The sequence below is a fragment of the Lissotriton vulgaris genome, chromosome 1_1 (genome assembly GCF_964263255.1).
Source record: "Lissotriton vulgaris chromosome 1_1, aLisVul1.2, whole genome shotgun sequence".
Taxonomy (NCBI): Eukaryota; Metazoa; Chordata; class Amphibia; order Caudata; family Salamandridae; genus Lissotriton; species Lissotriton vulgaris.
The window spans coordinates 1,545,720,895-1,545,747,327 of record NC_141685.1 but is presented as its reverse complement, the minus strand read 5'-3'; the positions used below and the strand labels follow the sequence as shown (position 1 = coordinate 1,545,747,327).

The 26,433-nt window shown below is 45.1% G+C and overlaps 1 protein-coding gene across 1 annotated transcript in view; it reads left to right on the top strand.

Annotated features, from left to right (window-relative positions):
• Positions 1–26,433, top strand: part of CEP290 (centrosomal protein 290) — a 1,386,965-nt gene that overhangs the window by 439,337 nt on the left and 921,195 nt on the right. The window contains exon 24 of the mRNA XM_086918001.1: positions 13,355–13,585. Coding sequence (XP_086774127.1) covers positions 13,355–13,585 — 231 coding nt within the window. The remainder of the gene's footprint in view (positions 1–13,354; positions 13,586–26,433) is intronic.

The following is a 26,433-nucleotide window of genomic DNA, read 5'->3' as shown; positions in this document are numbered from 1 at the left end:
AGGTGCATGACTGACTGTATGAGTGAGTGATTAAATGTGTCTCACTGAGTGCATGGGTTAGTGACTAAACTGTTTTAATTTGTGCATCATTATATCTGTTGTTCTACAAACTGCTGCATATGTTGATCAGTAGCTATATGAGTAACTGTATGGGTTATTCATTGGTTGTCCAAGTATTTGTATGGGAAACTGAGTGTGTGTGTATGGGTGGCTGGGAGGTGTGTGACTCTGTACATAGATGTGTGAGTAGTTGATTCACTATATGTATGGGTTCAAAAGTGCATGTGGAAACAGCTGTATGGGCGGTTGACTGTGCATGAGTGTATTAGTGAGTGAATGGATATCTCAGTGCTACATGTCAAAGTAAGTACATATGTAAAACACAGTACATGTGAGAGTTGACATATATAAATAACTGTGCATAAGGGCCAGTGAATGTGTGAGTGGCTGTATGGATCATTGTGAACATGTATCAGGGATTGTATAAGAGAGTAAACTAAATATGTGTTAGTATATGTTTGAATAAGTAAGGTGTGTATAACTGTATAGTTGAGAAAATGGAGGTGTGATTGATTTTTTGCATAACTGACTAGGTGTGTGAGTAACTCCATGGATGAGTGACAGTCTGTGACTGTCTGTTTACACTGATTGTATCTAAGGTTATATTAGAGTCTGAAGAGGTTCATGGTATTATCACATGAATGATATCATCAGTGATGTGATCAGTCATGTCAAATGAGATGTTATCAGTGATTTTATCAGTGATGTCATTTGAGATGTCATCAGTGATGTCATTTGAGATGTCATCAGTGATGTCATCAGTGATGTCACTAACCATGTCATGAATGATGTAATATGTGACATCATCAGCAGTGGATTGCGGGTGCGCGATATATAGTTAGTGGAACTAACTATATATGAAATTTCAATGGTTTTGTGTGAGTAAAATAAGGTTTTGAAAAGGCTAATCCCTAACTATATATGGTCTATAACCAATGGTTTTTTCAGTGAATTTTCAAGGTTTTGTAAATGCAAATTCCTAACTATATATGGCCTATAACCTATGGTTTTTTCAGTGAATTTCATTGGTTTTTTAATAGCAAATATCAAAAGCTGTAAAATGTCAAGTACGTCATAGGTAAAAACTTTTTCGTGTTTATGCACGCTGATGTGCTTTGAACGCTGCCCCCCTCCCCTCTTTTCTCTTAGTAGTACTCTCTCTTTGCAGATAGTGAAGAGTAGTTAACGCAGGCCTTTACCCCCGTTGTAATCCGTCGTGCCTGCTTGTCTCTCCATTTGATTGATTGTTATCCAAGCATTTACTGTTTTACAATTGATTCTCTTTGGTTCATTCTCTATTTACAAACAAGCACAAAGTCGCAATACTCTGTTTAGTCTTTGCAGATAGTGAAAAATCGTGAAAATCGTGTAAAAAAATAAAATTAATCGAGCAAAATCAGTAGGCCACTAATTGGATCTCTTTTTGACCTCGCTAAAATAGAAATATTAGGAACAACCCTTCATGAGAAATACGAAAATAGTGAGATGAACTGAGCTCCACACCATGAGGGCTGCAAGACAGCTCGGCTCCGTCACCCACCCCGCCCAAAATAACGACAAACCCTATGCAAATATTAAAAATATATACAACACACCAGCAAAGAAACAGGGTAAAACATTTTATTAAATAACTATTTACATAACTATTTTATACTTTTTATTGCCCGATCCGGCTAGCTCAATCGATCGAGCATGAAACTCATGCACTCTGATAGCAAGCGTTGCTACTGATGCTATGCAGACCAAAACTGGTTTTCAGTTTGTACATTTTTCTAGATTTTTCCATCCAAGGTTGGTTGAGTTTGTAGAACGATGACTTCAGATTTTCAACATACGGTGTGGTGGCGCGGACTGGGAGGGGGCGCTTCGCTCCTGCCCCCTCCCCAAGTAAGATTTTCATACGTGAAAGTACGTTAATGGTTTTGGTCCCTGAGTTGCTTCAATGTCACTGCCATTCTCAAATGGCATAAGTTCTGGATGTTGGGTGCCATAGTTCAGAGTTCTGAGCAGCGCTTGTAACACTGTCTGAAGCTTATTTCCACCTACTGCAGCTTCACTATTCTCAAAGTAAGTGAGTGTCGTTTGTGGACCTGACTGCATTTGAAAACAATGTGATATGATACCTCCCTAAACCGCTTGACGGAGGCCCCCGAGGGGCGGTGTGATGGCACGGACTCGGAGAAGACGCTTGGCTCCGACCCCCTCCCCAAGTCTTATAGCACCGGTTTAGCCTGAGATCGCCCCCGACATAGGCGGCCGGCTCCCGGGGTCCGGCGGAACTTTTTGCCTTTTGATGACTCTTCTATTCTGGACCTTGTCCCACAATCCGTTTGACCTGAAGACACGCTGTAGTGGGGCGCCCCTTTACCGTTTTAGTTGCCATTCCGCCCGCTTTTGCTACACTGTGCCTCTTCCGCCATTCAGCTGTTTACCGCCCGCTCTTGCGACTACAGCGTCTCGCTCACCATGTAGTTGAGTTGCTCCCGCTCTTGCGATGCAACGATAAGCGACTGCCACAGGACTCTCAAAATGGCGGCCGGCTCTTCAGATTTGGGCGTGGTCCACTAAAATGGCCCTGGGACACCTTGGAACTCGGACGCTTGTCTGCTAGGGCTTGGGTCCCATTCTCGAAAGCGTCCCCTCAGCCGTGAAGATTCTACAAAAGTCTTGGGGGCCCCCGACTCCCGCAGACTTCTGGTGGGGAGCGGCTGCCATGTTTGCTCGTGGAATGGCCACGACGGAGCTACGAGATGGTAGTGCTCTCATGCTGACGCCAGCTTTAGTCTGAAACATCCAGAAACACTGTAGACTACCAATTCGATCAGTTCCGGTAGCGCCCCAACATGACCCGGTAGAGAAGAACTTGCCCTCCCCTCTTTGACTGATGGTTCTTGTTGCCTGTCCCCTCTGTTGTCATTTAACAGAACTTTTTGGACTGCTGAAAGGGGTTGTGTTCCGAACGCTGGTTGGTGGAGACATTTTGACTATATTCTTGACCTACGTTGTCGCGTAATGCGTTATATGACACGCCGCGTTAGCGCACCCGGAAGTGATCCGGGGCGCGGCGCGCAGCGCGTAACGTAAGCATAACAGGTCATGTGACTTGTTAATAAAACTTTTTATTGGTTCATTTTACTTTTGTTATTTTAATAATGAAAAGCTTGGTCATATGACCTAAAAAATACGCTTTTTATTGATTTCGAACTTTTTTTTTTAAAACATATATGTTATAATATTCCAGGCTAATGTACTTTCCCGGAAAATTTACAACTGTCCTGCAAGTAAAATATATTCCTTTTTCGAGAAAAAGGGCGTTTCTTCGTTCCATGACGGAGCCGTTGAGTAAAAGAGACTCGGCCTGCTGTCTTAGTCGCCGATACGCCTGATTATCAGATTCTTATCGATCACTTTATGTTGCAGGAGTGGAAAACACAACTGCCCTTGACCATTTATCTTTACTGCGTTCCTACATATTATACCTTTTATCCGTCATGTAATTGGACTGCTTTATTTCACTTGCCTTTTACTGATTCGAAAACAGTGACTAAAAGTAAAAACTTTACCAATGTAAATACTACTACCATGTTTTGTTTTAAAAACCTTTATTGTGAAAATGTCAGTATACAAATACGGGCCTATAACCACGTGGGCCGGCCACGGAGCAAACTGAAATCGTATATGATGAGGAGACATTTACATTATAGAGGAACGTAACGAGCGAGCCATTAGGTTGCAAGAACTAAGGTGTCTAACAGTTGCGGAATCGGTGGACGTACATTTTGTAATTAAATTAAGACAGGGCCACTTACAAAAAAATTATCTAGATATACATTTGCGGGCAAGTACCATGCGTGACGTTAATTCGAACTTTCAATACTACAGTAATCAATAACACATCAGAACTTAATATCAATAGGGATGTCAAAATATTCAATCAATTCTCGTCCCCGCCCGCCATGAGCATCAAAACTGCATTCATATCTCGTGATATCAAGGTTGTTCAACCAGTACACAACAAGGAGTTACGAGTCCCATTTATACCGGCGCCATTTTGGGCGAGGCCGGGCAGGTCCAAGATATAGTCAAAATATCTCCACCAACCATCGGCCAGACCAGAACCCATTTCGGCCCTTTATGCTACAAGATGGTGTCTTCCATTCAGAAAATATTGTTGGCAGCATTTTGAAAGGAAAGATAAACAGCCGTTCTCCTAGTGAGTCTCACATTGTTACATTTAGGAAGAATGTTGAAGAGTAGTATGTGGAAAATCTGAAGCCATTTTTCTACAAACTCTCAATCAGCCTTGAATGGAAAAAAAATCCTGAAGAATGTACAAACTGAAAACCAATTTTTGTCTGTATAGCATCAACAGCAACGCTTGAGTCAGCTTTGTGTCAAGCCGCCATTTTGATTCAATCAATAACGTCCCCCTGCACACATTCAGGGACCTGGTCGTGTCTTCAGATGAAACGGATTGTGGGACAAGAAGCAAAAAGGAAAAGGAAAAAAGTTCCGCCGGACCTCGGGAGCCGGCCGCCTATGTCATGTGCGATCTTTGGCCACACCAGGGCAATAGTGAAGCTGCAGCAGGTGCAAATAAGCTTCAGACAGTCTTACAAGCACTGCTCAGAACTCTCAACTATGGCACTCAACATCCAGGACTTGCCATTCGGATCTTGGCGCCTTGTGCTGGTTCCGACCTATTCACACATCGGTCCACTACTGACATCACCTCATAAGCCAACGGGGCACCCCACGCCGACTTTCGGCGCAGCATTGTAGGATGGCCACACCAGTGCGGCAACTTGCTGGACACCACCTCGGTGCCATCCGGATCTCGGCGCGTTCGAGTCACTGTACCGCAAGAGTGACCGGAACTCAGCTGGACACGCCGTCTTTCGGCGCAGCATTGTAGGATGGCCACACCAGTGCGGCAATTTGCTGGACACCACCTCGGTGCCATCCGGATCTCGGCGCGTTGTGCTGCCTTCGGCCTACTGTAGCCGCAAGTGCGGACGCAACTCAGTTGGACGGCGAGTGAAACGCTAAGGGGCGCTCCACTGCAGCCGAGGAGCCTCCATCTTGGGGGAGACGCACAGCCCCCACTGACTGACGTGACCTCACAGGCCAATGGGGCGCCCCACGCCGACTTTCGGCGCAGCATTGTAGGATAGCCACACCAGTGCAGCAACTTGCTGGACACTAACTCGGTGCCATCCGGATCTCGGCGCGTTGTGCTGCCTTCGGCCTATTCGCACATCGGTCCGCTACTGACGCCGCCTCACGTGCCAACGGATTTTCTACGCTTTTTGTAGCCCTATGCCGCATAACAGGTCATGTGACTTGTTTATAAAACTTTTCATTGGTTCATTTTACTTTTGGTTTCCTAAAGATGGAAGGCTTGGTCATATGACCTAAAAATAACACTTTTCATTGGTTTAGAACATTTTTTTTTCCCAAACGATGAAAGCCCCACCTTGTTTCTGGATGATTCAGACTGAAGCTGGCGTCAGCATGAGAGCACCACCATCTCGTGGCTCCGTCGTGGTCATTCCGCGAGCAATCATGGCAGCCGCTCCCCACCGGAAGCCTGCAGGAGTCGAGGGCCCCCAAGACTTTTGTAGAATCTTCACGGCTATGGGGACGCTTTCGAGAATGGAGCCCAAGCCCTAGCAGGCAAGCGTCCGAGTTCCAAGGTGTCCCAGGGCCATTTTAGTGGACCAGGCCCAAAACCGAAGAGCCGTCCGCCATTTTAAGAGTCCTGTGGCAGCCGCCTATCGCTGCACTGCAAGAGTGGGAGCAACTCAACTACATGGTGAGCGAGACGCTGTAGCCGCAAGAGCGGGCTCAACTCAGCTGGATGGCCGCCACCTGGGGAGGCCCGTTCACGCCGCCTCCCCCACGCCCCCCCCGGGCCGCCCCACGCCAATTTTCGGAGCAGCATTGTAGGATACCAAAACCAGTGCGGCAGTTTACTGGACATCACCTGGGTGCCATCCACATCTCAGTGCGTTCTGCTGCCTTGGGACTATTCGCACAACAGACCGCTACTGACGAGGCCTCCCTCTGCACCACCCGGGACGCCCCACGCTGTTTTTCTGAGCTGCATTGTAGGATCCCAAAAACCAGTGCGGCACCCAGGTGACATCACCTGGGTGCCGTCCAGAACTCAGCACGTTGTGCTGCCTTGGGACTATTCGCACAAAAGACAGCTTCTGACCATTGTTGCTTTTTTTTGTCAAAAATCTTTAAATGTTTTTACAGTTTTTGTTCCGTTCGTTATATTTAAAAGTTAATAAAGTTTTATAATCCTACTTTGTTGGAGTGCTATATTTTTTTTAAAAATCGGGTGAATGGGGCCTTGAATCGGGTTATTGTCATGTGTGGGCTTTGCAAGTGTACTGCTACAGGATCGGACATTTCAAACTCAAATGCACGTTCTTTTTCTTACCTTTCCGAAGCATGGAGCGCAATAGCAGGCAGAGAAAGGGTGATGCAAGTGTTGAACACTGCCTGGCCTGGCAAGTTGCTGGCAGTGCCCCCCCCCCCCCGCCCGCTCCTGAAAGAGGACACACACACACCGCCGCCCCGAGTACTTCACAGATCTTTAAAAGACCATGCGCTTGTTCATGAGGCTTAAATGGTTTATCACCCCTTCTAGAACTCCTGCATCGACCCTCTGACGTTTCCTGGAAGAATTACCACGTAACACAATACCAAGCCTTGTCAGCTGAAACCCCCGAGGAATCGTGGGGCATATTATCAAGGGGGTTTATCTCCGCTTTTTTGGCTTTAAAAGCCAAGAAAGCGGAGATAAAATTATCTCCCTATTACCAAGCTGTCGCTAACACCAGTTAGTGACAGCTAAAAGGAGATAGCGACCATCTTGGGCCCCGCTTTGCATGTCAGTGATATTTATCACTAATGACATGCAAAGTGGGCGTGCCAAGATGTTAGCGACTGGAAACAGTCCCTAACATCGCTATCTCCTATTACCAACTTTTGGAGATATTCGCGCTAAGCGCGAATATCTCCAAAAGCTAACACCTGCCCTGAGCAGTTCTTAGCCATGTTATCCAATGGGAGGTGGATAACATGGCTAAGAGCATTTGCTCGATAATGCATGAATATCGCTGACTTTTCAGCGATATTCATGCATTGCGGCCGTTTTTTATCGCATTTGCGATAAACCTTGCTAATAGCAAGGTTTATCTGCGATAAAAATCGCCGATGTGCGGCGATAATTTTTGTCTCTAAACAAGTTAGAGACAACATTTTTCGCTAGTTGTTGGTAATATGCCCACGCACAGCCGCTGGAAGACATGTATCAACATATATGAGCCTCCTCAGCCACCCTCAGAAAACATAAGGGATCAGGATACGTCTCCCGCACCCCCTTATACCTAGTAATTTAATTAAAACGAAACACAAAATGGCGAATTCCCGTTTCGCTACCAGTTTGCGGCCCGGGAAGCGCTTCTACCGTGAAAAATCATTTTTTTTCCCCACGGGACCCTTTAATAACCCCAACATCATTCCTAGGGGGTCAAGAGGAGAATACCTTGCCCCCTTTCATTAAATTCCCCCTTCGTTTTTCACCTCTTCTTCTCTCTCGATCCTACCGAGAGACAAGATGGCGCACGCACAGCCGCTGGAAGACATATATCAACATATATGAGCCTCCTCAGCCACCCTCAGAAAACATAAGGGATTAGGATACGTCTCCCGCACCCCCTTATACCTAGTAATTTAAATAAAACGAAGCACAAAATGGCGAATTCCCGTTTCGCTACCAGTTTGCGGCCCGAGAAGCGCTTCTACCGTGAAAAATCAATTTTTTTTTATTTTCCCCACGGGACCCTTTAATAACCCCAACATGATTCCTAGGGGGTCAAGAGGGGTCTACCTTGCCCCCTTTCATTAAATTCCCCCTTCGTTTTTCTCCTCCTCTTGTCTCTCGATCCTACCGAGAGACAAGATGGCGGCCGCACCGGACTGTTTAGAATGTTGACAGACACCGGAGAGCCAATCAGCTTCGCTACGCAAAGCTCCGTTACGCGAAAAGTAAGCGGACCGGAGCGCAGCCCGGAGCGCTGTTACAGATATATATCTTGTTTTGAACGTTAATTTCTCAAAATCCACTGGAGCACATATATTGAGACCTAGCAAAGGCACATCGGGCTAACAGTCCCTACAATTTTGCCAAGTTTCGTGCAAATCCATTCAGCCGTTCGAGCTAAAAGTGAGGCCAACCGCCCTATGGAAATTAACATGGGGAAAACGTGTTTTGGGACCCCCCTTTTTTCTCGGCCCCCCCTTGCCGAAACCCCCCCAAATTTTCAGGGGCTGCTCAGAAACAAAATGTGCCATTTTCCTGAAAATTTCAGCCGATTCCGTCCACAAACGCCAAAGTTATTAGACATAGAATTTTCAAAAGTTCCATAGACAAAAAATCCTAACTATATATACCTACTGGCGACACGCCAGTAGGTAATATATATATATATATATATATATATATATATATATATATATATATATATATATCCCATAAACTTCCAAGTTAGACGCGCACTCAGAGGTAAAGTGGTACACAGTGTCGCTTTATTTGCTGTTACGCGTTTCGGAAGCCAAAACTCCCTTGCTCACACAGCAAGCCATTAGCTTTCCACCAGTTACATACACATAGCGTGATAGCCATAGAAACAGGACTGTACACATTTCATTTTGGCTGACATCTTTGAGTGTACTTTTTTGTAACGTTCTTGTACACACAGTGTCTCTTATTTACACAACCACTTATTTATGAAAGCGATTCAGTACATTTCATCATTACTTCTTATCTCACATTTCATTCGCCACAGTGGCTGATTGTGCAGTGACTGTTTCTAAACCCCTCTTCTTTCGCCTAGTGGCTTAATAAGGGTGCAATGTCTCTGGTTAAAGCTTTATCTTTAAAAACAAAGAAAAAAAGTGCAAAAAACGTGAACTATAGGTGAAGAAATTTCTACTTAGTGAAGAAGTCTTCTACTCTATTTTCGTGAATCTTCTGGGTGACAGGCTCAATTCCTCGTGAAATGCACGTGATCCCTAATATCTCATCTTGATTCCGCCTGTTAGAGTAAAACAAAAATTAAAATTACAATCTTATTCTCATTAAAACATATTTCCAGCTTAGATATTTAAACCAACATTCCTTCATTGTGACAAACATGTATATTTTTGCATTCCATAGGTACAGGATTCTTACTTTATTCATGAATCATATAGATGAACTACCAGTTCCTCATGGTCATTGTGCCCATTCGGTTGTCTTGTTTCTAGTTCTAAAATCCATTTGGACTCTTTTTTCCTCAACTGCATCTCTCTGTTACCCCCTCTTTGATTTTGTCTCACCTGTTCGATTGCAAAGTATGTTAGCAGATTGCAATTCGATCTGTGATATTGCGCAAAATGTCTAGCGACTGGGTATTGAGGGTCCTAATTTGTGATTGCCCTAAGATGTTGCATCACCCTATTCTTAGCCATTACTGTTGTGCTGCCCACGTATCTTTTTTTACACGGACATTCAAGCACGTATACCACATGTGTAGTGCTGCACGTGAGGAATTGTGTTATCTTTCTTTTTGTCTTGCCATGAGGGAGATCGAAGTCTTTTCTCATAGGGCTATACTTGCAGGCTTTACAATGCCCACACGGAAAGAAACCTGCCAGATTATGTTGGTTCCTATCCCTGTAGTCTGTGATGTCTCCCTTCGTGAGTATGTCCCTCAGGCTATGACTTTTCCTGTAGGTAATGGCTGGTCTAGCGCTTAAATCAGGGCCAATGATGGGATCGCTTTTAAGGATGTTCCAATTTTTTGCAATTATTTTTCTTACTTTGTGAGACCCTTTGTTAAATGTTAGGATTACCCTGGTGGTGTCGTTTTCTTGGGCTTCCCTCTCTTTTGTTATTAAAGTACTTTCCCTTGTCACATTTTCCATCTTTGCCAGGGCTCTATCTAGAACCCATTTGGGGTAACCCCTCTCCTTGAATCTCTGTATCATTATTCCACTTTCTCGTTTGTACTCCTCTGTGCTAGAACAATTTCTCCTTGCTCTTAGTAGTTCCCCATAGGGAATGCTCCATTTTAAGGTATCAGGGTGGCTGCTAAGAGCATGGAGGACACTATTGCCTGCGGTCTCCTTCCTGAACAACTTTGTTCTTAAACGGTCACCTTCTGCTCTTACTTCTACGTCTAAGTATTCAACCTTGTGTCTATTCTTTTGATGAGTAAGTTTTATGTTATACTCATTGGTATTTAAAAGTTTCACAAACTCATCAGCCTCTGCATCGTTCCCACTCCACACTACAAAAAGGTCATCTATGTACCTAAGCCACACTATGACTCTTTCAAATGCCTGTCTGTACTGGGGGTCATTTTTTATCTCCTCTTCCCATTTGCCCAAGAACAAATTCGCAAAACTCGGCGCAAAGCTCGTACCCATGCAAGTTCCAGTTGTTTGCTTGTACAGTTCACCATTAAACATAAATACATTATTTTCCAAACATATTCTTATCATTTCCTTTAGCATCCTTGTGTGCTCTAGGTACATTATGTTCCGTTTTCTTAGATAATGCATGCATGCCTCTATACCATGTTCATGTTCAATGATTGTGTATAATGAATTTACATCCATAGTTATTAACATGTACTCAGCTTTCCAATTTATGGTCTCAATCTTTTTCAGAAAGTCTTGGGTATCCTTCACATAGGAAGGTAGCTCTTTCACATGTTCCTGGAGGAAGAATTCCACGTATTTTGACACATTTTCATACACACTACCTATAGATGACACTATGGGTCTCCCTGTATTTATGTTTAATGGTGAACTGTACAAGCAAACAACTGGAACTTGCATGGGTACGAGCTTTGCGCCGAGTTTTGCGAATTTGTTCTTGGGCAAATGGGAAGAGGAGATAAAAAATGACCCCCAGTACAGACAGGCATTTGAAAGAGTCATAGTGTGGCTTAGGTACATAGATGACCTTTTTGTAGTGTGGAGTGGGAACGATGCAGAGGCTGATGAGTTTGTGAAACTTTTAAATACCAATGAGTATAACATAAAACTTACTCATCAAAAGAATAGACACAAGGTTGAATACTTAGACGTAGAAGTAAGAGCAGAAGGTGACCGTTTAAGAACAAAGTTGTTCAGGAAGGAGACCGCAGGCAATAGTGTCCTCCATGCTCTTAGCAGCCACCCTGATACCTTAAAATGGAGCATTCCCTATGGGGAACTACTAAGAGCAAGGAGAAATTGTTCTAGCACAGAGGAGTACAAACGAGAAAGTGGAATAATGATACAAAGATTCAAGGAGAGGGGTTACCCCAAATGGGTTCTAGATAGAGCCCTGGCAAAGATGGAAAATGTGACAAGGGAAAGTACTTTAATAACAAAAGAGAGGGAAGCCCAAGAAAACGACACCACCAGGGTAATCCTAACATTTAACAAAGGGTCTCACAAAGTAAGAAAAATAATTGCAAAAAATTGGAACATCCTTAAAAGCGATCCCATCATTGGCCCTGATTTAAGCGCTAGACCAGCCATTACCTACAGGAAAAGTCATAGCCTGAGGGACATACTCACGAAGGGAGACATCACAGACTACAGGGATAGGAACCAACATAATCTGGCAGGTTTCTTTCCGTGTGGGCATTGTAAAGCCTGCAAGTATAGCCCTATGAGAAAAGACTTCGATCTCCCTCATGGCAAGACAAAAAGAAAGATAACACAATTCCTCACGTGCAGCACTACACATGTGGTATACGTGCTTGAATGTCCGTGTAAAAAAAGATACGTGGGCAGCACAACAGTAATGGCTGAGAATAGGGTGATGCAACATCTTAGGGCAATCACAAATCAGAACCCTCAATACCCAGTCGCTAGACATTTTGCGCAATATCACAGATCGAATTGCAATCTGCTAACATACTTTGCAATCGAACAGGTGAGACAAAATCAAAGAGGGGGTAACAGAGAGATGCAGTTGAGGAAAAAAGAGTCCAAATGGATTTTAGAACTAGAAACAAGACAACCGAATGGGCACAATGACCATGAGGAACTGGTAGTTCATCTATATGATTCATGAATAAAGTAAGAATCCTGTACCTATGGAATGCAAAAATATACATGTTTGTCACAATGAAGGAATGTTGGTTTAAATATCTAAGCTGGAAATATGTTTTAATGAGAATAAGATTGTAATTTTAATTTTTGTTTTACTCTAACAGGCGGAATCAAGATGAGATATTAGGGATCACGTGCACTTCACGAGGAATTGAGCCTGTCACCCAGAAGATTCACGAAAATAGAGTAGAAGACTTCTTCACTAAGTAGAAATTTCTTCACCTATAGTTCACGTTTTTTGCACTTTTTTTCTTTGTTTTTAAAGATAAAGCTTTAACCAGAGACATTGCACCCTTATTAAGCCACTAGGCGAAAGAAGAGGGGTTTAGAAACAGTCACTGCACAATCAGCCACTGTGGCGAATGAAATGTGAGATAAGAAGTAATGATGAAATGTACTGAATCGCTTTCATAAATAAGTGGTTGTGTAAATAAGAGACACTGTGTGTACAAGAACGTTACAAAAAAGTACACTCAAAGATGTCAGCCAAAATGAAATGTGTACAGTCCTGTTTCTATGGCTATCACGCTATGTGTATGTAACTGGTGGAAAGCTAATGGCTTGCTGTGTGAGCAAGGGAGTTTTGGCTTCCGAAACGCGTAACAGCAAATAAAGCGACACTGTGTACCACTTTACCTCTGAGTGCGCGTCTAACTTGGAAGTTTATGGGAAATAATTGACTGGCGGGGCTCTGCCAGCCGCGAACGCGCCACCGGACTGTGGGAGGTTCCACCGCGAAAGAGCCGTGGGAAGTAAACATATATATATATATATATATATATATATATATATATATATATATATATATATATATATATATATATATATATATATATATATGTGTGTGTGTGCCGCAGGTGCTGTATGGGCAAACAAATCCATCTCGGGGTTTGTTGAAATGTAGAGGTGCACAGAGACACTTTTAGTGACTACTGACATGTACATTTCCAACCCTGTCATAGATAGTTGTCAAACATGAATGCTTCTCTTTAAAGCTAATAAAAAATTAGATGTGTTCAGTATAATAGTGACAAAATGAATTCTCATAGAACCTCAGTATTTTAACTTCTTTCATGTCGAAATATTCACTGCTTGAGTTGTTTCCTTTATTGTTTTTATGTAGCGCTTGATGGATACATTACAATTGGATCCTGAAGGAATGAAAAAGGAGCTTGTGGAAAATTCTAGAAAGCTAACAGTTTTGCGAGTGAATGAAAAGTCACTAACAAGGCGGTATACCACACTTCTTGAAATGGAGCAGCATCTGAGGAAAGAAAACAACAAACTAAGAACTGAATTAACAGAAATTGAGGTTGCTGTTGAAAACAGAATCGGCTACTTGCAGAGATATAAGGTATCATTAGGTTATTTATTTATGCTCCTTTCCTGTATTCTCTAGACAGTGCTTTTCTGTGTTAAATATGCACATATAAAACAGACTGAAAAGAATAACATGAATTACAAGCAGTCATGAAATAGGATTTGTAATAAGTTTGGTGATTTAGGGCCTGATTTAGTCTTGGAGGACAGGTTACTCTGTCACAAAAGTGAGGGATATCACATCTGCCAAAATATAAATCCCAGTAAATCCTATGGGATTTATAGTTCGGCGTACAGAAACAGTGACAGAGTAGCCTGTCTGCCAAGGTCTAAATCAGGCCCTATTGGATTTGAAATGCTTCTCAAATCACTACAAGAGGGCTGTAAATTCATTAGTAATTTTTCAAATGCACTGTTCTCTAGAATGGCATCTCCTCATGCTTATAGTCTTAAAAATATGGCCATTGTCGGGATGCCCTGGACAATTTTTAATTGAAAATGTCAAGCTTGTAAACATTAAACCATACAAAGTTCAAATATAAAGTTTCTTTTTTCTTTAAAAATCTGTCGAGTGCTGTCAATGCAATATTGTACTGGTTCTCCCATGTTTTTTTTGCAATCATTCACTTCTAGGGGCTTGGGCTCCTGATTTATTAGAACGTGTCATTTTCTGAGATGTTTTTTTTCTATTTTTCCACATTGAAGAAATTCTCTAAGATGCATTTTAGTTGATTTTAATTATTTATAACATTGATTTTTGTTTTATTGAATGATTAATGTTTTAATTATCTATTATGATCGAAATATAATAATCTGATAGCGTTTTTTAGGCACAGATTACTTACTTTAGTATATTCCACAGAAGTCAGACTGGATCTGGAATTATTATTATTATTATTTTTTTTTGTAAAACCTTTATCAGAGCATTCATAAAATACAAGTATGGGCCTACAACCGCAGGGGCCGGCCGCTATATATAAGTAGAACACATTATATCGCGGTACAACACAGCTCATCAGCCGACAACCCTGAGGTCCTGCAGCGATTCAGGATAGAACTTATATTAGAGCGCGTGAATAGGACACAGGATATAATAAAGGTTTTATTTTATATTATCTGAATGAACGGATCAGGTGCCACACAATCAAACAGGAGGATACGGGGGATAGGCCCAGAAACAGGATATCCATCTAGAAACAGCCATATGTGGGACTCATTTTGTCCACCATAAGCGTGGAAGGGTATACTCAGATGTGAGTCCCTTGCTCATTGCACCATCAGGATTCAAGCAAGCCGGGCCGACGACGGCTGAAATGCCAGAAACCGGTCCCCGGAAGCTTGTTTCCTTCCCAGTATAAGAATTGGCTTGGTAGTGTGGTTTGCCCTGTTCCCATCATGCACTGGGACAGGAACAGACTAATTTGCATGTAGCCAGGTTCTGAGCTGGGATGGTGCAGTGAGCTAAAAAACAGTGATGGATCAAGCCCTGATCTTTGGACTGGGTAAGAGTGGTCTGCTTAATTCAGACACTCTGTTCATCACCACCCCCTTTTCTGAATCATTTTATCCACCATAAGCGTGGAAGGGTATACTCAGATGTGAGTCCCTTGCTCATTGCACCATCAGGATTAAAGCAAGCCGGGCCGACGACGGCTGAAATGCCAGAAACCGGTCCCCGGAAGCTTGTTTCCTTCCCAGTATAAGAATTGGCTTGGTAGTTTGGTTTGCCCTGTTCCCTTCATGCACTGGGACAGGAACAGACTAATTTTCATGTAGCCAGGTTCTGAGCTGGGATGGTGCAGTGAGCTAAAAAACGGTGATGGATCAAGCCCTGATCTTTGGACTGGGTAAGAGTGGTCTGCTTAATTCAGACACTCTGTTCATCACCACCCCCTTTTCTGAATCATTTTGTCCACCATAAGCGTGGAAGGGTATACTCAGATGTGAGTCCCTTGCTCATTGCACCATCAGGATTCAAGCAAGCCGGGCCGACGACGGCTGAAATGCCAGAAACCGGTCCCCGGAAGCTTGTTTCCTTCCCAGTATAAGAATTGGCTTGGTAGTGTAGTTTGCCCTGTTCCCATCATGCACTGGGACAGGAACAGACTAATTTGCATGTAGCCAGGTTCTGAGCTGGGATGGTGCAGTGAGCTAAAAAACGGTGATGGATCAAGCCCTGATCTTTGGACTGGGTAAGAGTGGTCTGCTTAATTCAGACACTCTGTTCATCACCACCCCCTTTTCTGAATCATTTTGTCCGTCATAAGCGTGGAAGGGTATAGTCAGATGTGAGTCCCTTGCTCATTGCAGCATCAGGATTCAAGCAATCAGGGCCGACGACGGCTTAAATGCCAGAAACCGTTCCCCGGAAGCTTGTTTCCTTCCCAGTATAAGAATTGGCTTGGTAGTTTGGTTTGCCCTGTTCCCATCATGCACTGGGACAGGAACAGACTAATTTGCATGTAGCCAGGTTCTGAGCTGGGATGGTGCAGTGAGCTAAAAAACGGTGATGGATCAAGCCCTGATCTGTGGACTGGGTAAGAGTGGTCTGCTTAATTCAGACACTCTGTTCATCACCACCCCCTTTTCTGAATCATTTTGTCCACCATAAGCGTGGAAGTGTATACTCAGATGTGAGTCCCTTGCTCATTGCACAATCAGGATTAAAGCAAGCCGGTCCGACGACGGCTGAAATGCCAGAAACCGGTCCCCGGAAGTTTGTTTCCTTCCCAGTATAAGAATTGGCTTGGTAGTTTGCTTTGCCCTGTTCCCATCATGCACTGGGACAGGAACAGACTAATTTGCATGTAGCCAGGTTCTGAGCTGGGATGGTGCAGTGAGCTAAAAAACGGTGATGGATCAAGCCCTGATCTTTGGACTGGGTAAGAGTGGTCTGCTTAATTCAGACACTCTGTTTATCACCACCCCCTTTTCTGAATCATTTTGTCCACCATAAGCGTGGAAGGGTATACTCAGATGTGAGTCCCTTGCTCATTGCACCATCAGGATTCAAGCAAGCCGGGCCGACGACGGCTGAAATGCCAGAAACCGGTCCCCGGAAGCTTGTTTCCTTCCCAGTATAAGAATTGGCTTGGTAGTTTGGTTTGCCCTGTTCCCATCATGCACTGGGACAGGAACAGACTAATTTGCATGTAGCCAGGTTCTGAGCTGGGATGGTGCAGTGAGCTAAAAAAACGGTGATGGATCAAGCCCTGATCTTTGGACTGGGTAAGAGTGGTCTGCTTAATTCAGACAATCTGTTCATCACCACCCCCTTTTCTGAATCATATGTGGGACTCTGGCGCCAATACTTATGAATCAGAGTAAACAGCAATGTGATATACATTTTCGTGAGCGCCAGTTCTCAGGGCCTGCCCACCCGGAAGTCCGACTAACGTAAGAAGCATGGGCACTAAGTTCCAGGACACAGTGAAATCTGAATAAATCACAAACCATACTGATCCTAAAGGAAGAAAGGGAAAGGAGAAAAAGGCCATAGAAAATAAAAAAGGCAAAATAAAAAACCTCCTCCAACCCCCCACCCTGCACCCCTGCCGATCGCAACAGCCTAACCCCACTAGCAGCGTGCCTGTCGCCCCAAGTAACTAAAACCCTAAAGGAAGGAGAGAGAAGAATGGAGGAGGGCATATTCGTATGTGCTCCCAGCCCCTTAGTCCCCCCGCCAGAAACAGACACCCCCTATATCAACAAGACTGATATAGAGCAACCCTTATGAATAAACTAGGGGGCATCGTGACATACCGCCCCGCCCCTTAAGTCAAACAATTGCAGATCGAGTGTCTATAATAGCCATTCCAAACCGTCCTGATTTAATTGATCTCAACCTTGACCCTTACGAACCAGCACACGAACCCTCCCCAGCAAGATCCAAAAGCACACAAACAAGTCATATCGGAGAAGGAAGTCATCGAGAGTCAATCCGTTACCACTTGTAGCCAGTAAGTCCACGAGAGCTTCAGGCACCGAAAGTCTCCCTCTCCTAGCTGGACAGTCCCGAAGTTTCTTGCCACGGGGCCGTAACATCTCCGAGAAGGGAGGAGACGACCACAAGCTGAGAGAAGAGTCTACAACACAGGTCTCCGGGGAGAACGCCATTTGATACCTCCAAAGTCAATAGTGAAGGAAGGTGCAGTGGTACACTCAGGACCGCGGGGACACCATCTTCTAAGGCACCATCCGATGGTTCCAATACTCGCTCCATCACGGGGTCCTCGCACAGAGTCAAAGTGGCCGTGGCTTGAACCGCTGCAGATTGCTGTTCCAACAGTGGGGCAGGGTCCGGTACTACAAGTAACATCTCAGATAGGCTCGCATCCATTTTAGTCAATAAAACATCCACCTGTGAGTGAAACGCCCAAAGTTCTGCCAATATTGACCTCAGCGATAGCTCCGTTCGATCCATAGTCTCACGCCCGATACCAATCACAATCACCAGCCCGGGTGAATCTGGCATCTCCGGGGGGAGCAAACAGAATCACGAAAGGGCAAGCGTGGACGGTGACCCGTCGTTCTCTACAGCCGCGTTCACCCGGCTTAACGCCGCAGGCCGGGATCCTGACCCGCCGAAACCCGGCGGGAAGCCAACACCGGGTCAGCGGGGCGGGGACCCCCACCCACAGTTGGTAGCAAGCAGGGTCACCTCTCCATCAATGCTGAGCAAAGAAAACAAACGCCGACATAATCTGGCGCATAAGAAGCCTCCGCTACGATTGACCGGACCCTGCCTGGGTCTCTCAGCCGATGTTGTTGCACTGTAGCCTGGCCTTGCAGATACTCGAGGCCCCGGCTTCACCGTTGGAATAGGCCACAATCTTCAGCTCGATGTAACTTCGTGAAACCAGCCGATAAAAAGTTTTGGATTTCACCATCGGAATGAGGAACAGTTCATTCACGCAGGGGCTGGGCGTAAAATCAGGATAATGTACAGGATCTTGTGGCGGGATACGGAGGTCGGCGGAGCCGGGAGCCTAAGCAGCCATCTTGTTTGCCGTCGTAGCTCCTCCCCGGATCTGGAAATTTTTGATTAGTACCTGTTTCCTAGTAGGTGGCATCATTTGACTGCATGTGGGCACCACCCATGCATGCTGATATCAGTTCATTTCTTTCCATGCCATCAGCGTAGATCTGGAGAGCTACCTCTGTCCATTTTTTGGACAACCGTTTTCAACAATTTGTCAACCCTTTTTTGAAACCTGGTGCGAGGATATCGTGCAAAAAACCTGTGGGGTTTAAACCTTGTAGGTCCTCTCACAGCTAGCTGTCTGTGACAGACCCATATCTGGTTTGTCTCTGGTGCCCGGAGCCAGGGTACAACTTTGAGGGCTTGAGAACTACCGTCCCATAAACCCCAAGGCACTACAGGAGTGATAACAGAAGCTCCTCATTGCCTGACGCTGGTCTACTCCATGACACTCCAGATCCCGATCGCATGGAAGATCCCGGGCCTGTTCCCAGAGCAATTCAAGGCACTCCTCATTGCTCTCTAAACTGTCGGGTAAGTTCCTTAAGAAATCAAACAATTCCAAGAAGTCTAAGCGCTCTTCGATTTAGCTCCATCGGTCCAAGTCATTAGGCAAGGTTTCTTTTTCTTTTCTTTTTTTTTTTTTTTGTGGTTTTTTTTGTCCTCATCTCACCTTGGCACGTGCAAATGAACACTCGCAACCCTGATCCATCCTGGGCGCTCCGGGTTGAAGTTCTTGCTGTACCCAGAGCCGACCTGGCTACCCCTTTATTCCGGGGCCAGGTGTAATCATTGGACTATTTCTGGATTTGTTGGATTAGTTACCAACCTCATTTCTTTACCCCATTCCAACAAAGGTTGCCAAACCATACTATTCCTATTATGTGGTGTACCCATTTCAAAACGTACAGTTCTGAGCACAGATTGAAGCCATGTTTCATGTAGGGGAGGGGTAACATCCTTCCAAACTTTACATATTTCCCTGCGTGCAATAAGAACTAAAGTAAAAAAATAAGGCCACCTGTGTCCCCATTAGCCCAGAGATGAGATCAGTGTCTAGGCCAAAAATAACCCTCACAACATTGAGACTAAGTTTCATCTTAAAAACACTCTCCAATGTCCTCTCAATACTGGCCCAAAAGGGGCTGATCATAGGGCAGTCATAGAAAACATGGATGTCGTCGGCCTCTAGCATGTCACATCTGGGGCATACGGGAGGTGTGCTGACAAATTTTGCGATTTTTTTGGGGATGTAATAAAGCCTGTTTATGACGTAGTAATGATTCTTTTTAAGTGAAGCAGATTTAACAAATTTATATAGATAGTAAAGGGATAGATTATAGAGGTCCGCTGACAGTGCTTCCAAGACGGATAGTCTCCAAACAGAATATAACGGTGGAGCTAAGATTTCATTCGCCTCGATCAGTTCCCTATATAGGAAACCCACTTCCTTCTTCCTATAGGACAGGGCCAAAAGCGCTGACTCTTTGTCCCAATTTCCACCGATGTTATTTTTCTCAGTTTGATACCACGAACAGAGTTGGATGTATTTGAATCTTGATAGGGAGTCCCCAATCCTAGACTGTAAGACCTCCCAAGGAAGTACCCCATCCGAAGATACTAAATCTGACCATATTGTTATTCCGGCTCTTTAGGCAAGGCTTAGGAATGAAGTCACCACTCTAGGCTTCGTTCCCACTTGCCGTCTGTAAAGCCTGTCCCTGGGGGCCACTTTGCATCTCCCTGTATTTCCCAGAGCCAAAGCGACCACACCACACAGATACATGAGTTCTATGAGGCCATGCATCTCATTTTGGACCAGGCTGATCCCTCTGGAGCACTGTCAGGTCAGTGCTGGAGCACTGTCAGAATATGACGAGTGCTAGGCAGAGCGATTATGTTTTCAGTGGCACTCAGACTCCATGCCTGGCTCAGTTTTCCAGGCCTTTCAGGGCATGTCCATGCATCCCATAATGGCATGCACTTTGATGGCACCTGCATCTTGGCGATAAGGCAGATTCTGCTCTGGAGCACTATAAGGACAGCTGGGCCACCAACAGTTGCTGGGTTTCTCCATGGCCTCACATCAACCCCATTTTTCCTTTTGCCCCTTCTGTGGCTAAGGATGGCTACCAGCCGCTTCCATTCCCACCCAGCCACCAAAACCCATAGGCTCCCCAGTACTTTTGTGGCAGTGGACATGGTTCCCACAAGCCTCGTTGGACACACAGCCAGGGGTCTACCCAGCCTGCCCCCACCTTCCCTGACCCAGCAACAACAGGTTCAAAACCTCTTCAGTTTGCCCTCTTACCATCATGGGCAACCAGTTGGTAGCAGGATCTGACATCCCCTGCCCTGCTGGCAGTCCATAACATCAGACAAGTGGGTACTTCAAATTGTTCAGCAGGGTTACTCCATGCCCATTCTACCTCCTCCTGCTCCATCAGGAAGCGCAGATTCTTTTGACCCAGTCAGCCTTCAAGAAGGTGGCAGCATTAGAGGTAGGTCATGGTTCTATTCCCACTACTTTCTGCTGCCCAAGAAGGATATAGGTCTCCTCCCTATTAAGACCTTTGCCCTCTCAACTTCTTCCTGAGGTAGGAGACATTCAAGATGTTCACATTGGCTCAGGGCCATGGCCTATGGAAACTGGATGGTAGCGCTGGAGTTGCAGGACACCTACTTCCCCATCATACGGTTCACGGTGGGCCTGAGCAATTTCAGTTCAATGTGCACCCTTTTTTACCTAACCAGTATCGCTCAGGTGTTCACCAATTTGATGGTGGTGGTTGCAGTACATCTGTGGAGATGAGGGGTTTCCCTATCTTAATAACTGGCTGTTGATGACCGTCTCACCTCAGGCAGACGCCACCCACCTCCAACTGTGACGGAACTTTATCCACTGGTATTCTCTATCAATGTGCCGAAGTCACATCTGACTCCCTAACTGACGCTCCCTTTGTTATGTTATGTTCCTGAGGCTCAGCCGGGAACTCGCACACACGCACATCTATTCTTAAAATTTTATGTTTGGAAATCTTTTATATCTGTAACAGTGTGATTGACAACTACTGTTGCTTTTTAGACTTGGGGGCTTGTGTGTTTGCTCTTACCTCAGCTGACTTGGGCATTGATTCCATAGCATATGTCAGAATCCGATTGACAGCGTTTGTGAGCAATACTTTGTTACCTGACTCCACGCTGGATTTTGGTCGCTGCTTCTTGCGTGGCCGCCATCTTGGGGGAAGTAGGTTGACACGCTAGTGTTTTGCGTCAGGTGTCCTGCCCTCCCCCTATTTGTTCAGTATGCCGCCGAGGACGTGCAGCGGGCGTGCCCTTTGCGCGCCGGAGATGCGCCAGAGGTAAGCCCGTCCGCGTCCCGGAGGCGCCTGGGCCTACCGATTGTGGTGCACCTCCAACCCACTCTCAGGGAAACATATATTGCTATGACTCCGCAACTCTGTATAAGATAAAGGGAAATATTCGCTGTAACTGCCCCGTGCCTCTGTGTGAGCCCTCTATGGATGTTTTAAACTGTACGCGATGTGGGTGGACGGTTACTACCGTACCCCATAGACCGGCCAATGTTGGTGTTACTAACCCACCCGATTCGTCGCACATCAAGGGTAAGCCCTACCCTTGCATGCTTCTCAATACATGATCTCTGGGTAAACATGCCCTTGATCTTTTCAATCTTCTAACTGAGCATAAGCCGGCATGCCTCTTTCTAACAGAGACCTGGCTGTGCGATGCTTCAAGCCCTGATATCTCTATTGCCCTCCCTCTGAATTACTATATCATGAGGAAAGATCGTGTTCTGGGCAGGGGTAGAGGTGTGGCAATTGTGGTAGACAGGCGTTATTCATGCTCAGTGGTTGAGACTGAGGCTATCGCTGTAGTAGAATCACTGGGCTTTTGTCTCTCTCTCTCCTCTCACCAGTCGTGTGCCGGCCTGCTGGTGTATAGGCCTCCGCGTTACCTTAGCTCCTTTTACGAAGATCTCCATCTGGCTATGTCCCCATTGATCATGAAATATAAGCACTGCCTACTTCTGGGAGATTTTAATATCCATATGGATGATACGGAGGCAGCGGACTCCTTGAAACTCCAGGATGTAAATAGCACCTTTGGCCTATCTCCATATATAGCTTCCGCAGCCCATAACAAAGGTCACACTCTTGACCAGATTTACTCCTCTCTTCCGATCTTGTCATTTCCTCCGTTACCTCTGACTTGGTCGGATCACTACCTGCTGAATTTTGATATTCCTAATATCTCTAAGGCAACTGGTAGCGGCACCGATTTTCAGTCTACAGCTTTCCGCCCCTATCATCGGGTTACGGCTGATGTGTTGGAGGATTCCCTTACTGTGCATCCTTGCCTACTCACGGGTAAGCTGGAAAACGATCTTGCCACCTTTCAGTCATGGCTCCTTCAGCGTTTCGTTGAGTTAGCACCTATTCCCACTCATCCCAAATCTGGACGTCGTACATCTGCTCCTTGGTTCACCCCTGAACTTCATGAGATCAGAAGGAGCTGCAAGAAGGCTGAATGAGTCTGGCGTCGTAGTTATGATGAGGCATCCAAAGTTATGTATAAAGTCCTCATCAAGGACTACCGTAAAGCTATTGTAGCTGGTAAAAAAGTGCACTTCGCCAGAAGAATCGATTCAGCGAGCAACATTAGCAAAGGCATTTTTAAAATCGTTAAGGAGTTTACGTCCCCTGCTGCCTCAATTCCCAACCCCTCCCCATCTGAACTTTGGGTTGAGCAATTGGCAACTTTTTTCTCGAATAAAATCTTGCGCATTCAGGCCTCCTTCTTGTTGGATACTCCCATGAACGAGGCTCCACTAATACAATCTGGAATCTATCCCCTTCCTGACTGTCAGTGTTCCCTCTCTGATAAGCATATGCTTATAACTTTTCCACCCCTTTCTCTCCAACTCTCATTGGATATGTTACTAAAAGTAAAATCCAGCTCCCCATCGGATCCTTGTCCAGCTAAAATCTTAGCCAAAATGGCCCATGTCATCAACCCTTTGGTGAACCCAATCCTTAACGCCTCTCTTGAAACCGGCATCGTCCCTATTACCTGGAAAAAGGCATACATTGTCCCTTTGTTGAAAAAACCTAACCTGGACCCTCTAGAGCATTGTAATTATAGACAAATCTCGCTGCTCCCCGCCTTGGCGAAAATAGCTGGAAAGCACGTGCACTCCACCCTCTCCAGCTTTCTTGAAGCTCGTGACATCCTACACCCTACTCAGTCTGGTTTTCGCTCAAATTTGAGCACGGAGACAGCTTTATTGGAAATCACTGAGTCTATCAGGGAGGTTACGGATAGTGGCTGGAAGGCGATGCTGGTCCTATTGGACTTGTTGGCGGCCTTTGATACCGTCCCTCATTGTAGTCTTCTCTCAAGACTCCATGAGATTGGCTTAAGAGGGACGGTATTCAATTAGTTCAAGTCCTTTCTGACCGACCGCCAACAACTGGTCTGGGCCCCCCCTTTCTCAGCCGCTGTTCCTCCTCTGGCCGTTGGTGTTCCGCAGGGGTCGGTGCTGAGCCCCACCCTTTTTAATGTCTATCTCTCTCCTCTGGCGGAACTTGCTGAGTCGTACGGAGCGCGCATCGTGTCGTACGCTGACGACACGCAGCTCCTCTTCACCTGCGACAAGAACACTGACTTCGAAGGCCCCACCATCAGGAAGTGCCTTGAGGCAATTTTTTTCATGGTTTTAAGAGAACCAGTTAAAATGCAACTCGGACAAGTCAGAAATTATTTTCTTTGGCTGTGCCCCTGATGTCCATTGGAAATTATGGTGGCCGGCCGACATGCATCCTCCAGCATCACCCACTCTAATGGCAAGAAACTTAGGAATAAAGATTGACACAGGCTTAACTTTCAAGCCCCAGATTCTCAGCTTAGTTGGCCAGTGTTTCGCCATGTTGCGCACCCTTAGGAAATTTCTTCCTCTCCTATCTCACATCCACAGGAGAATCACAGTCCAGGCATTGATTTGCTCCAGACTCTATTATTCTAACATTCTATATTTGGGTCTTCCGGAGTACCTTCTTGGACGCCTCCAGACAGTTCAGAATTCAGCAGCGAGGGCCATTTTTGGCCTTAGCCGCAGGGCTCACACCTCAGCTCTCCTCGATTCGCTGCACTGGCTGCCGGTGCGGAAGCGTATTCATTTTAAAGCACTGATCATGGCTTTCAAATCATTGCATGGCATTGGTGCTGTATATTTAAGGAAAAGAGTTCAATTTTATTTCCCTTCCATATCTCTCCGTTCGGCCTCACAAGCTTTGGCCATTATTCCAACCATCAAACGTGCTCGCATTGGTGGACGTTCCTACAGACTGCTGGCCCCAAAACTCTGGAATAAACTTCCTTTGTCTCTCAGAAAGCTAGACAATCTGCTGTCCTTCCGGAAGGAACTTAAGACCTGGCTCTATGGCCTATAGTTTCATCTCCCTGGTCTCGCCACTACAGATCTGTTTAGCGCCGGGACACTCTGCCCGAGTAGTCGTGCGCTCTATAAGACACCCATTTAACATAACATAATTTAATTTATAATATGTGTGAATCACCCCGAAAGGTGTATCTTGGCGCAGCTCAGAACATAAACCTGTAAGCTAGACTCTTACGCCACAAACAGCTCAGTCTTGAGAAATTTCCTGAATTTAAAATAATCAGTACATTGACGTAGGTAAAATGGGAGCGTATTCCATAGAAAGGGGCTCAGTAGGAAAAGGACCTTCCACCTGAGCGAGACTTTCTTATCTGGGGGACTGTAAGCGGGGCTGTGTCGCTGGATCTTAATGGTCTACTTGACCGATAAGGAAAAAGATTTGAAGACATTTTGGCCTTTGCCTCTGAAGGACTTGTATCAGAATGCAAATTTTAAAAATAGTTATTTTGTGGATTGGCATACAATTAAGAGAGCATAAATAAGGAGAAGCTGACCTGGGTGGAAGATTGGTAATAAGATGCGCTGCTGTGATCTGAACCACTTGCGGTTTATTTACCAATGTTTCATTTATGGAAGCTAATAAGGCATTACAATATTCTAGGCGGCTGATAACCAGTGCTTGAACTAATGTCTTCCTCGTATAGTGTGGATGGAGAGTGAAAACTTTCCGTAACAAGCACAGCATATGAAAACAAGTCCCTATGGTGTTGCCAACCTGCTCTTTCATAGTGAGTGTTTGATCAAGTCGAACCCCTGGATTTTTAACAACCAGATTCGGATTAGGTGCAGCTCCCAACTTCGAGGGCCACCAATCTGGTGTCCAGATGTGTTGGGTCTTACCAAAGAGCATAATCTTGTACTTATTAACATTCAGCTGTAGATGTTTTACTATCCTCCAGGTCGCAATTGCTGTCATGCCTGCAGAAAAGCTTGCTTTTGCATTGTTCCAGTCTTTACTAAGTGTGAAAATTAACTATCTGTTACCATCATACCATAAAGGTTCAAAGCCAAAAACTCTGGCAAGTTTGGCAAGGGGGCTACATGAATGTTAAAGAAAGTGGGGCTCAAACAAGAGCCTTGTGGCACCCCGTTATCTAATTGTAAAGTTTGTGATTTATAACGATCCAAATTAAACAACTGAGTACCAGAAATCCTTCATCCATTTTAATGCTGTGCCATGGATTCGTATCTGCTGCACTCTTTGCAGCATTCTAGGATGGAATACGGTATTGAATGCTGCTGAAAGGTCCAACAACACCAGCAGTGATGGAGTGTTCATGTCAAGAGAGCATCTTATTAGATCAGTAACCACAATTGTTTCAGTACTGTGCCTAGATCTAAAGCTCGATTGTGATGGAGCCAACAGCTTATTGGTGTCAAGATACTCCATGAGTTGAGTATTTATTTGTCCTAAAAGGAA